This window comes from Cajanus cajan, chromosome 2 (assembly GCF_000230855.2).
Source record: "Cajanus cajan strain Asha chromosome 2, NIPB_CcT2T_4, whole genome shotgun sequence".
In the NCBI taxonomy this organism is placed as follows: Eukaryota; Viridiplantae; Streptophyta; class Magnoliopsida; order Fabales; family Fabaceae; genus Cajanus; species Cajanus cajan.
The window spans coordinates 3160048-3178152 of NC_138518.1; the positions used below are offsets into that span (position 1 = coordinate 3160048).

Genomic DNA, 18105 nt, shown 5'->3' on the forward strand with positions numbered 1-18105 from the left:
TGTGGCTAGATTTTTGGAGGGTTCAAAAGATTTCTTCTTTTCAAAAGTTTTTCCCTCCTTCTTGGAATCTTTCTTTAGAAATGAAGAGTTGGAGCTATTTTTGTAAGATTTCCTCATTCTTTGTTGTTCTACCCTTACACAAAGTTGGACCAAGTCATTTAGGTCCCTGTAGGGTAGTAGCTCCACTTGGTCTCTTATTTCTAAATTAAGACCACTCAAAAATCTAGCTACAGTAGTAGCTTCCTCTTCCCTAATACAAGCCCTCATCATTAATAGCTCCATTTGTTGCCTGTACTGTTCTACAGACATGTCTCTTTGTTGGAGCCTTTGGAGCTTATTCATAAGCTCCCTCCCATAGTAGGTGGGAATGTGCCTCCTCCTCATTGCACTTTTAAGATCATTCCAATATTGAATTGGAGGATCATTGTGGAGGCGTCTCTCTCTCTCTAGGGCTGTCCACCAATACATGGCATGCCCTTGGAAGCTAAGGGCAGCCAAAGGTACTTTCCTCTCTTCACTTACCCTATGGCAAGCAAAGAGTTGCTCAACCTTCATTTCCCAATCTAAATAAGACTCCACATCATCTTTGCCAAAGAATTGTGGGAGATCAACCTTGACTTCCCTTGGCCTAGTAATTCTCCTAGGAGTATGTTGGTAGTGATCCCCTTGATTCATGCTTTCATTAGGGGATGTGTATTGGGAATGTGAGCTCCTACTCTTTTTCTTATGTTTCTTCATATCTTCTTTCAATTTTTCCTCCTCTTGTCTTAAAATTCTCAACTCTTCCTCAAGATAAGCAAGTTGTCCTTCTCTTTCAATTCTTTCCTTCTCTCTTTGAATGGACTCTTGCTTTTTCCATAGTTTAAGTGATTTGAGCTCTTTAGTAATGTAAGAAAGACTTTTTGGAGAGCCATCACTTTCACTAGGGGAGGAATCTTGAGACATTTTAATTCAAGAGATATTTTTCACACAAAAATAGTTTTTATGAAAATAAGGTTTTGGAGTGCTTTAGACTTGGCACTTAGAGGTCTAAGAGTACAAATTGAACTTTGGAGGGAGGTGAGCTACTAAAGAGCCACTTAATAACCAAGCCTCTTCAAGTAAAAATCTCTAAACCCCCTTGTACTTTTGTCTTGCACAAAACAATTTTCACAAAAACTTTTCTAAAGAAAATAACAAGCAAGTGCCTATGTGTACAATTTATAAGATGCTTGAAAACATAAAGAGCAAGAAAACTTAAATTGCTTGAAAACTTAAATGACTGAAAACATAAATTGCTTAAAACATAAATTGCTTGAAAACTTAAACTAGACGTTGAAAGCAATTAAACCTAAGTGAGAGCTTGAAAGGCACCAAAGACCTTCAAGGACCACTCTCACAAGTACTACACGTGATTAGCTATCAAAAGTTCTTAAGGAGAGATGGAGATACACCAAAGGCACTCCAAGACACTCCTTAATAAAGGCCTTGTACAAAAATTTAGAAAACAAAAATTACAAGGTAAATGAAATTCAAATTTGCTTCAAATGAAATGTAAATTTACACTCCAAATGAAATGTAAATTCACTCTCAAATGAATTTAGTGGCTGCACCTAATTTCAAGGAAAACAAATTAGCCACTAATTTAGAACAAATTTAGAGACGGATTTTGTAATGAAAAACTAGGTTTTAGAAACCAAAATTTCCGTCACTAAATTTAGTTCTAAATTTTCACAAAAAATTTCACAATTGGTTTAGTTTCTTGTTGCTCCAAATCAGCCACCAACTGCAGCCTCACAAGGTGTTTCACTCCTCTCTTTAGAAGCAACTTTGATGATAGTCACTTCTAGGTGTTTCCAAGAGCCTAGCCACCAAGAGAAAACAAACTCCCTAAGCAACCACCAAAGCCTTCAAGTGGATGTCCTTTGCCTTGGCCTCCTACACCTTTCAAGAAGCACTCAACCACCTTCAAGACTGAATATTAGTGCTAAAATTGAAAATGAACAATTTAAAATGGCTACACCAAGTGGTAGAAGAAAATGAGACAAAACTAGAAAGAATTCCACAAATTGACAAGCAAAAAATTAAGGCAAATTTGGAAGCTAGTACACACAAGAGTAACCTAGGAAAGGCACTAGAATGGATTACAAAATTAAAAGCTAAGATTATGAACAAAAACAAGACACAATATGTGGCTGGACCAACACAAAAATGTCACACAAAATAGATCAAAACCGAGAGCAATATTTTCTCAAATTTTCACTCCTTTGGCTTTTCTTTTGCTATTTTCTTTCTTTTTCTTTTGCAAATTATTTTTCACTTATTTTTCTTTGTATGTTCAGGAGTTTCAATGCCTTTTAAGCACTTATATGTCTCGGTTTCAATATAGAAAAAACTGCAGCAAAATTATGACACAAAACAAGAGGTGTTCACAAGTATGTTTTCACTAGTGCTTCACTATTTTGTAGTATTTTTTTAGGTCAAATTTTTAAGCACTTTGTTTCTTTGTTTTTCTCAAGCAATTAGGACACTCACACCTCTGTTTTGGTTCTGTTTTAAGGTCCAAAAAATTTCAATAAGTTTCAGCCACAACACAAGACACAAGGAAACCTAATAGGAGAGTGTTTAACAATTTAATTTGACAAAACTTTTAATATGACATAATAGAAACCTAACTCTAGGAAATTTGCTAGAACTAATAGCAAATTAAGAACTCAAATATGTAAAGCAAAAACACATATAGGAAGGTTCAGATTTAATAAGAAAATACACAACAAATTTCGGACTCAAGAACACAAAACAAAAATTAGGTTAAAACAAGCTAGTCTAGGATTCAATGACATTCAAAGGACTACACATGACTCTAGACAAAACATATGATTCAAAAACAAAAACATACACTAAGTATTGTCAATGTCCAATCACGGACTCATGCTTATAGGAATAGAGAGACTCAAGCAAAAATAAAAGCACAAGCACATGAACCTAAAGCACAAACCGAAAATGATTCAAAAGAATAGGAACAAGCAAACATGAATCATTTACTTCAAACTTGACATATAGGATCCATCAAAAATTTTATTAAAACTAGATCCATGCAGCAAACACAATTATAGACAAAATAAGGAAGGAACAACACGGATTCTATGAAGAAAAAATTTAGAAAACATAACCTCAAGAGTACTAGGCTCTAGATACCAAAAATGATGGAACTAGGTGAGGAGAATGATGATCCTTCACTTGATTCCATGCAAGGACCGAATGCAACTTGAGGTTAATCCCTTGGATGAATCTTGAATCTCCATGAAAGAGGCTTCCATGAAGGAGAAGTCATGATAGGTGGTTCGGCCACTTCTAGTTAGGGTAGAAGATTGAGGAACCAAAACAAAGGTTGAAGAACCTTTGAGGGAAACCTAGAGTGGAGGTGCTCACGGTTTTGGTGACTCTTGTTTGAGAGAGAAAATTCAGAGTTTATTTCTCAAATATGACAAAAGTGAGTACAAGTGTAGGAAAATCAAATATATAGGGAATAGTAGCTTGTAGGAGAAGTTATCCCTAACCATGGTTCATTAAGAACCATGGTAGGATTAACTTAAACTCCTACGGTTTAGCTATCTTCTAGGAGAAGCTAAACCTTGACCATGGTTCTTTTAGGAACCAAGGTAAGGTTAAGCTAACCTTGCTTGAGTTTAGAAGCTTGCAAGACAAGCTTCAAACTCAAGCAAGAATGCTTGAAAAATTCGGCCAAGGAGAAGGAAGTAAGCTAGGCGGCCCATGGTTCAAATTACTCCTTGATTTAATTTGAAATTCTTTGATTTGGTTTAGTTAGGTTCATCATATGATGATGAAACCTAGCTAAATCAAATCTATGAAAAATTAGGAGCAAAATGAGTCCAATATGTAAAATTTTGCCTAGGCCCAACTCTGGCCCAATTTCTAAGCACACTCCCTAACTTTGCTAAATGTCACCCCCTTTTTCCTACTGAAAAAAAAAGAATGAGTGTGTCAACTAGGGAGGTTAAATGGAGTTAAACTCTCCAAGTAACCTACCTCAAAATCAATATACAAACACTAGAAAAAGCTAGTAAAGTGCCTCACAAATACAAAGGCAAAAATAACCTATACACAAGACTATGTATAAACTGTACAATATAAACAAGTAGAACTAAGGCCTTCTCTTCATGATAGAGCATTCCAAGTGAAGATTATCTTGGGCCTGACAAGCCCATTAGTCTTCTCTAGATCCAGCTCTTCCTGTATCCTCCTAGCCATAGCTCTGGTCACTGGGCCCTTGGCCCATGGTCTATCACATTCTTTCTTTGAACGGGAGTAAAGAAGGGGGTTTATTCACTCTTTACTCCCAATCTTATAAGAATTTCAAGTCTGAGTTTTTCCGGGTAGTCCTCGTGGACGTCGACCCTTTGGAGGATGGGGATTTCTACTTTGGTGGACTGCCAAAGTTCCCCTTTTACTGGTGCCCTAATCCGTCGAGGTTTCACGGGGTGAACCCTTTGGAGTTGACGGCTTCGGAGGCTACTGTCGTTGAGAGTCTCTTGGCTTTGCCTCGCCTGTTGGATTGCAAGACGATCTTGTCGCTTGCGAACTCGGCACACCGGGAGAGGGTCCTGGAGGGTGAGTATTTTGTATCTTGGTATTTTATTGAGGTTTGTGTAATCTTTCTTTTGCTGGCGTGCCTTATTGTCTGTTTGTAGGCCTTATAGGAAAAGACTTGTGGCTCAAGCTGAAGCCCTGCTTCAACGTGATCGAGCTCTGAGTTTCTGAGCCTCCAGAGGATGAGGTTTCCCCCCTAAAAATCAACCGAAAACGGAGGAGGGGCGGGGGGGGGGGAGATCGGGGGGACTTCCGCCCCTCGTGAGGTAGGGGAGGTTGCCTCCCAGGTTGTTGAGGCTGGGGTGGTGGACCCTGCTGGGAGCCCGCAGTCGGAGGGTGTCGATCGTGTGGCTATCAAAGAGGTGGCGCCGGCTGCTGAGCCAGTCGTTCAACCCGGTGAGGTGCCGGTTCAAGCTATTAGGCGGGTTGCCGTGGTGAGTGCCTTGCCTGATTATTCCTTCTTCTGTCCTGTATGCTCTTTTTCAGTTTCCTGAGTTGGGGTTGTCTGCTACAGGTGGGGGCTATTGCCGAGGTGGCTACCCAGGCTGCCGGTGAGGTCGCTCCAACCTCCGAGACAGTAGCTCCGGTCGCTGAGCGGGTCGCCCAAGCTGCCGAGGTAAGCAGCGTGTACTTGTGATCCTTTGATGCACCGTATTCCTCAATTCTTTTCTACTTGTGAGGTTTATGTGTCTTTTCCTTTTTCTTTTGCAGGCGAGCGAGGTTGCCGAGGTTCTGGAGATTCCAAGGTCGGTGACGACAAGGGTCGATGTTTCTGGTGCAGGGCCGGAGGCTTCTGCCTCTGCTTCGGCCGATATTCGCGGAAAAGGGCCTAGCTCCGGGGTCTCGACTTCTGCTCCGGGGGCGAAGGGACCTCCCAAGCGCCTGTATCTTGCGTACCGCTACGCGCGGGAGGGCGCGCCGATGCGGTTGGAACATTTGAGCACGTCGGAGGAGATCGATTCTCTGTGGAGTGTCGTAGTGACGCCGGAGAAGTTTTTCCCCAAGGGGTCACTGAGTGCGGCTGATCAGGCAATGATTGAGTCGGCCGGGCCGATGGGGGGCCTTGAAGCGGCTCAGATTTTCCTGCAAAGGGGCACGACCATTGTGGATCACTGGAAACACAAGTGGTCCAAGCAGCAGGAGGATGTGGGGAAGATGAAGGGTCAAGTTCAGCCCCTGAGGGAAGAAAATAAGGTTTTGAAGGAGGAGAACGGGGTTCTGGCTGCCGCTCTTGGTGAAGCAAAGTTGCAGGGGGCCGAGTTCCAAGCGACAAGGGGGGACCTCGCCAAGGTTCAAGAGTCACTGGAGGCTACCCTGCACTCCAATGAAGGTTATGAGGGCCAGGTTCGCTCCTTGGAAGATGAAGTAGCGATTTTGAAGGGTGAGCTAGTGTCGGTGACCGAGGAGCGTCTTCGCGACGAGGTTATCATTAGTAGTAAGGAAGAGGAGATAGCCGCTCAGAGGATAGGTCTTTCGGCGTTGGAGGTCGAGAGGGCGGCACTGAAAAGGAGGCTTGAGGAGGTTGAGCGTTCCCTCGTAGTGGAGCATAAGAGGGGTTTCCTCAAGGCTGCTCGCCAGGCTAGACTCCTTGCGCCAGGGTTCGGTTTTTCCAGCATGCATGTGGAAAAAGTTGTTCGTTTTGGGAAGTTGGTGAGGGAGGACGACGTCGAGGATAGCTCTGGTGAGGACGCCTCTGCGTAGGCCAATTTTGATTGCGTTTGTCTGCTTTACTTTTCTTGTATTTGAATTCATGTACTGAACATGGTTTTGGTATTTTTATTTGATTTGGGCTGTTTTCGCGTTTTAAGACATATGTTCGATGTCTGTTGCCTGGTTTTGGACATGGCGGTACTTTGTTTTGAGTCGCTCGTGCTGAGGTTCGGAATCGACCTCTGTTTTATTAAGTAACACGTTGCGAAGGTTCGAACTCGACCTTAGTTTTTTGCTAAGTAACACGTTGGGAAGGTTCGTACTCGACCTTAGTTTTTTGTTAAGTAACACGTTGGGAGGTTCGTACTCGACCTTAGTTTTTTGTGAAGTAACACGTTGGGAAGGTTCGTACTCGGCCTTAGTTTTTCGTTAAATAACCTTTGTGAAGGTTCGGACTCGACCTCAGCCACGCCGGGGTTCGATTTCGACCTCGGGCTTTTCGTTGAGTAACCTTTGTGAAGGTTCGGACTCGACCTTAATCATATCGAGGTTCGAACTCGACCTCAGTCACGCCGAGGTTCGGTTTCGACCTGGGGTTTTTCGTTAAGTAACCTTTGTGAAGGTTCAAACTCGACCTTAATCATATCGAGGTTCGAACTCGACGTCAGTCACGCCGAGGTTTGATTTCGACCTGGGGCTTTTCGTTAAGTAACCTTTGTGAAGGGTCGGACTCGACCTTAATCATATTGAGGTTCGAACTCGACCTCAATCACGCCGAGGTTCGATTTCGACCTCGAGTTTGAGTAAAACGTAAAACAATGTGAAGTTTGAGAGATATAAGTAGAACATAATGAGTTCTTTTCATTGATTGCGTAAATGTGCCTCGTTAAAAACCCTCTCAGCCAAAACCCATCTTTGTGTTTTTTGGGACAAGAGACTGAGGTGGGGAAAAGAGTGCACAGCTTATTCATACAAAGTTTAACTGAAATAGAACTTGAGATGCGTAGCATTCCAAGTTCGCGGTATAGGTTTCCCGCTGAGTTCTTCCAGTCTGTATGCTCCATTTTCCAAGTCTTCTGTAACTCGGAAGGGGCCACCCCAAGTGGGTGCGAGTTTCCCATATGATGTGTCCTTTCTTGCTTTGCCTAATAATCGCCAAACCAAGTCACCTGCTCGGAAAGAGCGAGGTTTTACTCGGGTATTGTATCTGCGGGATGCTCGGAGCTTGCAGGCTTCTTCGTGGATTCGGGCTTCGTCTCGAAGTTCGTCCACTAGGTCGAGGTCGGCTGCCAGTTCTTGGGCATTCTGTTCGCCGCTGAAGACTTGGCGTCTGTGGGATGCTTTGCCGATTTCTACCGGGATCATCGCGTCGGCTCCGTAGGTCAGCTTGTAAGGTGTCTCTTGCGTGGTCGACTGGGGGGTGCAATGATACGCCTAGAGGATGCTGGGGAGTTCATCGGGCCACTGCCCTTTGGCGTTTCCTAGTCGCTTTTTGAGTTCCCGGAGGATGACCTTGTTGGCAGCTTCGGCTTGGCCATTGGTCTGGGGATGTTCCATTGAGGTTGAAAGGTGTTTGATTCCGAGCTCGCGGAGGAAGTCCTCGAATTCCTATGCGATGAACTGTCGACCATTGTTAGTAACGAGGGCGTGAGGGATTCCGAACCTGTAGATGATATTCTTCCAGGTGAACTTCTGCACGTTCTCGGTGGTAATTTTGGCGAGTGGGCATGCTTCGATCCATTTGGTGAAGTAGTCGACCGCTACCACGAGGAATTTTAGTTGGCCTTTCGCAGGGGGGAATGGCCTGACGATGTCCATTCCCCACTAGGAGAAAGGCCACGCCGACATCATGCGGTGGAGAGTTTTGGGCGATTGTCGGTGTGCGTTGCCGAATTGCTGGCATTCTTTGCATTTTTGGATGTGGTTTTGGCAATCCGACTTCAGAGTGGGCCAGTAGTACCCAGCTCGGAGTACTCTGGTTGCCATCGAACGTGCCCCGGAGTGCATGCCGCATATCCCCTGGTGGATTTCCTTGATGACATAGGCTGCTTGAGACGCAGTCAGGCATTTGAGCAGTAGGGAGGAAACGCCACGCTTGAATAACTCATCCCCGATGATGACGAACTTGGCCGACCTCATCCTTATCTTCCGAGCTTCGTCTTTATTTTCGGGCAGGACTCCTTCTTTCAAGTAGCCCCAGATGTCTATTATCCAGCCCAGGTCTTCATTGTCACTGACGTTGACGACCTTGTCGTCCAAGCTGGGTGAGTGCAAGGTTTCCTGGATGATGGTTCGGTGCTGCCCGGGTCTTTTGGTGCTGGTGGGCTTGGATAGGAGGTCAGCTCGGGTGTTTTGCTCTCGTGGTACATGTTTTATGGTGAATTCGTCAAAGGATGAGATCTGGTGGGACGCAGTGTGAAAGTATCGCTGCAGCAGAGTGTCCTTTTCCTGGTATGTCCCACTGAGCTGCTCCACCATGAGTTTCGAGTCGCTGTTGCAACTCACTCTTCGAGCTCCGAGGTCGCGGGCTAGCCTCAGTCCTGCGAGAAGTGCTTCGTACTCTGCCTGGTTATTGGTCACCTTGAAGCCAAACTTAAGGGATTGCTCCAAGGAGACTTGGTTTGGTCCCTCCAGAATGATGCCTGCCCCGCGGCCTTTGGAGTTGGAGGAACCGTCAACATGCAAAGTCCACACCTGGGGCTCCTCGACCGTAGCTGGTGTGAGCTCGGCTACGAAGTCGGCTAGGCATTGGGCCTTTAGGGGTCCGTGACCTTCGTACTGGATCCCGAACTCGGATAGTTCCACCGACCAGGCGATCATGTGTCCGGCGAGCTCAGGTTTTTGCAGGATTTGCTTGATGGGGTAGTCAGTTTTGACTATCACCTGGTGGCTCTAGAAGTAGGGTCTAAGCCGTCGGGCCGCGGTGACAAGCGCCAACGCCAGCTTCTCGATCATTTGGTACCTCCTCTCCGCATCTTGGAGGACTCTGCTAATGAAGTAAATAGGTGTCTGTACCTTCTGGTGCTCTTGCACGATAACTGCGCTAATGGCGTTTTCCGCTACGGCCAAGTAAAGGAGGAGGTCGGTGTTGTTATCCGGCCTCTGTAGGATTGGTGGGGTTGTGAGGAAGGTTTTGAAACTTTGGAAAGCTTCTTCGCACCGATCTGCCCACTGGAAATCCTTTGGTTTTTTTAGCAGAGTGAAGATTGGTCCCGCCTTCTCTGCGAGCTTGGGAATGAAGCGGGACAGCGAGACTAACCGTCTAGCTAGGCGTTGGACCTCCTTCACCGTTTGTGGGCTTTGCATCTGGATGATGGCTTTGCACTTCTCGGGATTGGCCTCAATTCCTCTGCTGGTAATCATGAAGCCAAGGAACTTGCCCTCTTGGACACCGAAGACACATTTCTCCGGGTTGAGGCGCATGTTATGCTTCCTGACCTGGGCGAATACTTCGGCGAGGTCAGCGGCGTGGTCTATCGCCGAGGTGGTTTTGATTACCATGTCGTCGACATAGACTTCCATGTTTCTTCCGATCTGTTGATGGAAGACCTTATCCATCAACCGTTGGTAGGTTGCCCCTGCGTTCTTGAGGCCGAAGGGCATCACTCGGTAGCAGTAGTTGGCATGGTCAGTGATGAAGGACATGGCACTTCGTCAGGTGGGTACATCATTATCTGGTTGTACCCAGAGTAGGCGTCGAGGAAGCTGAGGAGGGCGTGTCCGGAGGCTCCGTCGACTAACCTGTCAATGTTCGGCAGAGGGTATGAGTCCTTGGGGCATGCTTTGTTTAGGTCGGTATAGTCGACGCACATACGCCACTTCCCCGAGTTCTTTTTTACTAAGACGGCGTTTGCCAGCCATGTGGTGTATCTAACTTCACGAATGAAGCCGACGTTGAGCAATTTCTGTGTTTCGGTGACGATGGCCTCTCGTCTTTCGCTGCCGACTTTCCTCTTCCTCTAGGCGACTGGTTTCGCCTCCTTGTGTATTGCTAGCCTGTGACAGATGAACTCGGCGTCTATGCCGGGCATGTCAGCGCTGGACCAAGAGAAGAGGTCGGCGTTCTTGAGGATTTCTGCCTCGAGTTGCTGTCGCAGTTCCGGAGTTAACTGCCTACTGATCTTCGTGGTTTGTCCGGGGAGTTTCCCGATTTAGAGGTCATCGAGCTCATCAACGGGGCTAGGCCGTTCGTCTTGGACGTCAGATCTTGGATCGAGGTCGGTGATTTCTTCGTGGCTGGCGCGAGCCACGGTGGTAAGGTCGTTCAAGCACTGCTCATCCAGTGAGGCGATTTTCAGGCTTTCCGCGTAGCATTGCCGTGCCATCTGCTGGTTTGCTTTGATGGAGATAATCTTCCCGTCGTGCCCTGGGAATTTCATGGTGAGGTGCGGGGTGGACACCACCGCCCCGAGTCGATTCAAGGTTGGCCTGTCGATGATGACGTTATAGGAGGTGTCAGCTTCCACGAGTAGGTATCGAACCATGACCCGTCTTGAATCTGGAGGTGCTCCGAAAGTTGTCAGTAGGTCCACGTATCCCCGAGTGCGAATTCTTTTCCCTGCAAAACCGACTAGGGGTTCTGTGTGAGGTTGTATGAGAGAGTGGAGGACATATAACCTGAGGAATGTTGGCCAATATAGGATGTCAGCCAAACTCCCTTGGTCGACCAGGGTCTTGTGAACCTCCCAATTGGCTAATGCCACGGTTATGACCATGGGATCGTCATGGTTGGGATTGACCCCGGCGTAGTCGTCGTCGGTGAAAATGATCACCGGCGAGCTCCGGTGCGAAGCATAGGTGGTGAGGTGTACGTGGTTGACGTTGCGCAGGTATTTTTTCCGGGCCGAACTGCTGGCGCCTCCCCCAACGAAGCCACCTGCAATTGTGTTGATTACTCCCCGTAAGGGAGCTGGCCCCGCCGCCTAGCATACGTCAGCTCGCGTTGCTTCGCCGGGGTTGAATTGAGGGCCGGGAGGAGGGTCAGGGTGTCGTTGCTGGGGTGGAGCACGAATCCTCTTGTTTTCCGCGGGCAGAGCCGCTAGGTCAACCTCTTTAACGGTTCGTATTGCGGCCAGGTCGATTTCGTGCTTGGCACGCACGTTCTGTGGATCGGTGTCGTGCTGTTGCCGTATCTGCTTGACTTGGTCGACCAGCCTCCTCAAGGTCGCAGCGTCGCTATCCATGGTAATTGAGTGATCTGCGTTGTCTGTCGCACGTCTACTATGGCTTCTGGTGAAAACCATACAGGTCGCCGATAAGAGCTGTCCGGCCCCACGGTGGGCGCCAAATGTTCTTACCAGAATTCTGCTGTAGAGCTGATCTGCCAGGTAAGATCGGTGAGCCTCCTTCACGGGTACGCTGGTGCTCCAAGATGGGGGTGGTACCTGCAAAAGAGACTCCGATGCTAAAGTTAGTGTTTGTGGGAGTATGAATCTCGTATATGTAATGCACGTACCTTAGTGTGAATTAGGGTTGTTTTGGGCCTTGGGCCTGAGATAAGATATGGTAGGATTAAATGATGGACCCCGTCTGAAGCGAGATCGCTCGAGATCGGTTATGATCTGCTTAAATGCTGAGTTGACGTCGCGTAGCGCGTGCCCGACCTCATTTTGTGTAGTGATGCCGAGCTCGGAGCTCGGCTTCGCGGTACGGACAGTACAATTATAAATTTAAAAGTTTAAGTAATAATTTATATATTTTAAAATTAGAAGGGTTATAATAACACTGGTATAACTTTTACTAAGTATTACACCGCTCAATAACTTTATATTAAATGTGAATTTTGTAAATCCAACTGTTAGATTGAAAGTTCATATCACTTTATATGTTTATATCAATTTTTGTTAAAATTGAATAACTTAAAAGTAATCAAAGTGCTCATATTTTATTTGAAATGTATATATTACGTCAATTTTGTTTTACAAGAATGAAGTATCAAATCATCTTGAATTCATATAAAATTTTGTATATATGATCTAAGAGTAAAAAACTTTCAATCTAACGGTTGAATTCATAAAATTCATATGTTATTGAGCGATGTAAGACTTAGTAAAAGTTATACCGATGTTATTATATCCCTTCTCTTTTAAAATATTATTTTTATAAATTAAATTTTAACATTTTAAATAAATTATTAATTAACTTGATATATTTATTCATCTTAAATCTAAGATATAAAATTCAAAAAATGTATTTATCCTTGTTTTATTTTCTAATTATCAACCATTAATAAAATATTAATTTAAAATCTTAAATAGTTATATCATAATTTTTTCATATCAAGTTTAAAATCAGATATTAGTTACACGAAATTATTAAAATCATATAGTAAATTATTAATAAGATTCTAGTTAAATAATTTAAAATAATTTAAAATAAAAAATTTTATCATACAACAATAAAGAAATATTAATAGTTAAGAAAATACATTTGTACTCTTCCTATTAGAAAAAGAGACGATGTTATAATTCTTTTTTTCCTTAAGATATCACATCTCTTCTATCAATAAAATTTAAATATAAAAATTTATTTAAAAATAAAGTTATCATAAGTTAGAAATATATATTATAAATATTGATCAAAATAAATAAGAAATTTTAAAAAATTCATATACTCTAATTAAAAAAATGCATAAAAATCCAATCATAAAAAAACTAAATACTTTTTCACATAAATAACTATTGGTATTAATTATGTAGGAGTGCATATAAATATTTTTTTATTATAAATTAATTTCTTGCACTTACAAAAAAATAAAATGGGTTTGATACTCAATAACAATATTATCATCACTTTTAAGCAATTTATAAATTTTTTAAAGTTTTATTTAGTGACCGAATAGAATTTCGTCGCTAATTTTAACTAATATTTAGCGACCGAATATAATTCCGTTGCTAATTTTAATTAATATTTAGCGACCGAATATAATTTCATCGCTAATTGTAACTAATATTTAGCGATCGAATTTAATTCTATCGTTAAAAAAATCAAAATTTCTGATTTAGCAACTGAATTCAATTTCGTCGCTAATTTTAACTAATATTTAGCGACCGAATTTAATTTTGTCGCTAAAAAATTAAAATTTCTTATTTAGAATTCGATCGCTAACTATTAGTTAAATTTAGCGACCGAATTCAATTCGGTCGCTAAATTTAACTAGTATTTAGCGACCGAATTTAATTTCGTCGCTAAATTTAACTAATATTTAGCAACCGAATTCAATTTCGACGCTAAAAAAATCAAAATTTCTAATTTAGCGACCGAATTCAATTCCGTTGCTAATTTTAACTAATATTTAGCGACCAAATATAATTCAGTCGCTAAAAAAATCAAAATTTTTGATTTAGCGACCGAATTCAATTTGGTCGCTAAGTAGTAGTTAAATTTAGCGACTGAATTGAATTCCGTCGCTAATTTTAACTAATATTTAGCGACCGAATTTAATTTTTTTCGCTAATTTTAACTAAAATTTAGCGCCCGAATAGAATTCTATCGCTAAAAAATCAAAAATTTTGATTTAGCGACCAAATTTAATTCTGTCGCTAAAAAAAAACAAAATTTCTTATTTAGCGACCGAAATAGAGACTGATTTTCTAGCGATGACTTATTTTGGTTGCTAAATCAGTCGCTATTTTGATTATTCATAATCGGTCGCTAAATCAGTCACTAAATAGAGACTGATAAATTTCGGTCGCTATTTTGCAATTTTCTAGTAGTGCACTGATGTGCTACCAAAATAACACACCTAAGGTAGTCTAGGAGTACATGTAGGGAGCTACCCGTACACTCTCAACTAGAAAGATGTGTTGCTAGGGTCTGGTTGGGATAGTGAAGCTGCGCAAGTTACATCTCATGCTCACAAATGAGCGGAATCGAGACATACAAACCACAATATCCCCTAGGACTCCTCCAAGCTGTTACACAAGGAGGGCGTTCCCTAACGGTGTACTCCACATCATACCCCATCACATAGATGCACTTGATGCATGACACACATTTACACATTCATTGACTCATCATTTCATTTATCACAAATTCCCATGTTTCATGTCACCCGATCATTTTTCACATCTTCACATCATATTCACATGGTTTCATACAAGGAACTTCTCATGGTCATATACATCAAATTAACACATAAACCATACTAGGAAAATAGTCAACATCATACATATTCAATTCATAATTCATCATACACACAACACATAAGGTATTAGGTCGAGTCGCGCTTGGCGCGTCCCAGTTCCCGCCCAGTGCACTAACGCACCTGGCGTATTCCAACCACACCCGACGACTTAATTATCGCACCAAAAGCGGATCCCCATTCTTTGCACGTCTGACGACTTAAATGCCACACAAAAAGCTAAGGTTTTTCATCCGACGCAATCCTCCATGCACCCAATGTGAACCCTCCAAGGGACCTATGCCTAACGAGGCTCACCATGCACCCAACGTGGAAGTACCTGGAGACTTAGTCCCTAAATCAAGAATGTACGCTTGGTGTCCCGACACGAGCCTACATATTTCCACTTTGTGAAAACACACATTTTTCACAATTAGACAAGTATTCACATAAATCAATCAGTCAAAACACTTCATATGATACCCGGAACACGAATCCATACTCAATTTTACATAAGAATACCTCAAATTTCATCCAAGATCATGTTCCTAATTTCACCTCATAGGATTTCCCAAAGAGCACTGTAACTCATATAAAAACTTATCTATTTTCAAAATTAGACACATATTCACACTCAGCAATCATCAAGGAACATAATAAAAAACTCAAACATCAAAATAGAAAACATTTAGGAATTGCATGTTCCTAAGACATTAAGCAAAGGATTGAGGGTCAATCCTGCTATCCAACAGTTATTTCCACAACCCCAAGTGAGGTTTCTCACTCCCCCATTACCTTGATGAGAAAAAGATTAAGCGACAACAATCTTTGGTTGGTCTCCTTTTCCTGGTTCTCCTTGGTCTTCAAAGAGCATAGAAAGGGAATGAATAGAGTTAAGAATAAAAAACGTAGAAACGGACTCCTAACCCTCCATTTTTACTTAAAATTAATAATAATAATAATAATAATAATAAAATTTACAAATAATCGCAATGTCCTTCATTCCCTTCTTATAAAACAATTAAAATAATTAAACATATTGCATTCTCTTCAATACCCTTATTAGTTATGTAACACCCCAGTTTTCAAAAAGGTTATTATTATTATTATTTTTATATTGTTATTAGTATTATTATTATATGATATTTGGTCATAATTATTTTAATAATTATAGAGGAATATTATTTTGTACGTTTTAAATAATTATTGTTTTGGACAATTATTTTGTACGTATTAAATAAGTATTAGCATTTTTAAATAAATATTTATATGTTTTAAGAGAAGGTTGATTTTATATGATATTTTGTTATTGAAATTATATTATTATATTTTGGGTCAGAAATATATTATTATTATAGAGGAAAAATATTTTATAATATACATGTATTTATTTTATTTAATTATTTTGAGGAAAAAGAGAAGTGGGTTAGAAGAGAAGGAAAATGGGTTGGGTTGACCGAGTCCAATGAATTAATTTTAAGAAAAGAGTCAGGTAACGTTAACCCTATCTGCCTCATTTGCATTCTAAAAGGTTAGGGAAAAAAAGAGGAGAAACAATGAGCTCTAAGGAAGAGTACTCAAGAACAATATTAGATCACACCAAGACCATTCGTCTTCTGCTCATCTAGGTAAGGAGGGAGTGAAAAACCTTACTCTGGGTGTGGGAATGTATGTTGGGTAGTGGGATTGACCTCCAATCCTGTGTTTGTTGTATGCTCATGTATGAAGAATTTTCCCCAATTGTATCTGTTTCATCTATTGTTCCTCTTGTATGTAATTAATTGTATAAATTTCTTGAATGAATGACTAATTTCAGTTTTAAAATTGTAATTGTATGATTTGAGATTTATGTGAGTTCCTACGGGAAACCCTATGGGAAAACGTGCAAAATATGAATGTTTTCTGTTTTGCCTTCTGATTGCTTTGTTGTGTTCCTTGTTGGATGTGATGCATGAGTATATGGTTAATTTTGAAAATGAATATGTTTTTATATGAATTAGAGTGCTCTGTGGGTTCTTACGGAAACCCTATGTGAAAACAGAAAAAATATGAATGTTTTTTGTTTTATCCCCTGAGTTTTGTGTTGTGTTTTTTGATGTTTGCGGAGTGTAAATATGTGTTTCATTTTGCAAATAAATGAGTTTTGATATGAATTAAAGTGTTCTGTGAAAATTGTGAATATGATGTGATAATATGATAATATGATATGGTGATGTGATGTGATGATGTGATATGATGATGTGACATGATGATGTGATATGATAATGAGACATGATAATGTGATATGGTGATGTGATATGATGATGTGTTATGATGATGAGACATGATGATGAGACATGATGATGAGACATGATAATATGATATGGGAATGAAATATGAAAATGTGATATGAGAAAAGCATGGAGTCTTGATTGACATGCATCATGTGCATAAATGTTTTTAAGGGTACGATATGGAATACACCGCCAAAGAAGGCCCCCTAGTGTAAAAGCTTTGGGGATTAGTCCTTGGGGATAGCTCGGTTTGTAAGTCTCAATCTCGCCCATTGTGTGCATGGGATGTATCTTGTACGGCTTAGCTATCCCGACGAGACTTTGGTAGTATGTCCTTTTAGTGAGAGTGTACAGAGGGTGTGACCCGGCATGTACTCCTAGACTACTCTTCGTGTATTGCTAGCGGCAATATGCCATGTGATATGTTACTGGCGCCACATGCATGATAAAATGTAGTCCGTGTCCATACATGTGCATTTTAATGTTATATGAAAAATTGATGTCTTGGATGAGTGAGATGCGATGATTTTATTAATTTATCTATGTTATACCTATTTTTTTTTGTTTTGGCTATCCGACGTATATTTCTACACTATAAGCTAGAGTGAGATGTTTCTCACTCCCTTTTCTTGTGTTATTGTTTATCAGCATAAGACTGAGGATGTTGGTGATGAAGCTTAGGCTTCTATGTTGGGATTTGCTCTTATAGGACATGTGACATCGGGGCATAGATAGAATTAGATTAGAATGTTTTTATTAAATTATTTAGGAAGACCTTATATTATTTCTATGTAATTTTCGCTGATTAAGCTACTACTTAAGTTATGGATGTGATACCCTCTATTTAAACATGTTTGGCATTTCAATTATGAAAAAAAATATTCAATTTTTGTATTTGTGTTATGGTATGTGGGGTAGAGGGTGTCACATTAAGTGGTATCAGAGCAGGTCGATCCAATCTGCCGTGAGTTATGTACTTATCATGATTCTGTTGTGTAATCTAACAATGTTTTGTTTGTTGTATACTTTGATGATGCTTTGCTTTGATAATGATGATGATGATGTTCTCCTTGTGCTGATATTGTAGAGTTTTATACTGTTAGATTATAGTGTAATTAGAGGAACGATAGATAGTGTTAGCTAATATTATTATGACTACTCTTCTTCATTCTTATGAGTGCTGAATTGTTTGATACTTCTTGCTTACGTAAGAAGTAGTGGTTGGGTGGTATCGCTTGTGTTGCAAGCATATGTGCGAGTAGTAGTAGACGAGATATTGTGCTAATCAACTAGATACTATTGGAACCTTGGATGTGGGTGAGACATTGATTTGTCAAGTTTATTAAGAGTTTACGGTTGATGGAGTCTCTAAAATCTATAGTTGTAGCGATTGAATCTTAAGAGGTTATATGTTGAGAATTGGAGTTGAGTGTTCTTAATGAAAAGTTGAAATGTCAGTGATTCCCTTGA

General features: G+C 41.3%; 1 protein-coding gene across 1 annotated transcript; it reads right to left on the reverse strand.

Moving 5' to 3' along the window:
- Nucleotides 1–7218: 7218 nt before the first annotated feature.
- LOC145954624 (uncharacterized) lies at nucleotides 7219–7605 on the reverse strand. The gene has a single exon (XM_083069312.1). It carries the CDS (start codon nucleotides 7603–7605, stop codon nucleotides 7219–7221), a length of 387 nt encoding a protein of 128 aa, XP_082925438.1.
- Nucleotides 7606–18105: the final 10500 nt, after the last annotated feature.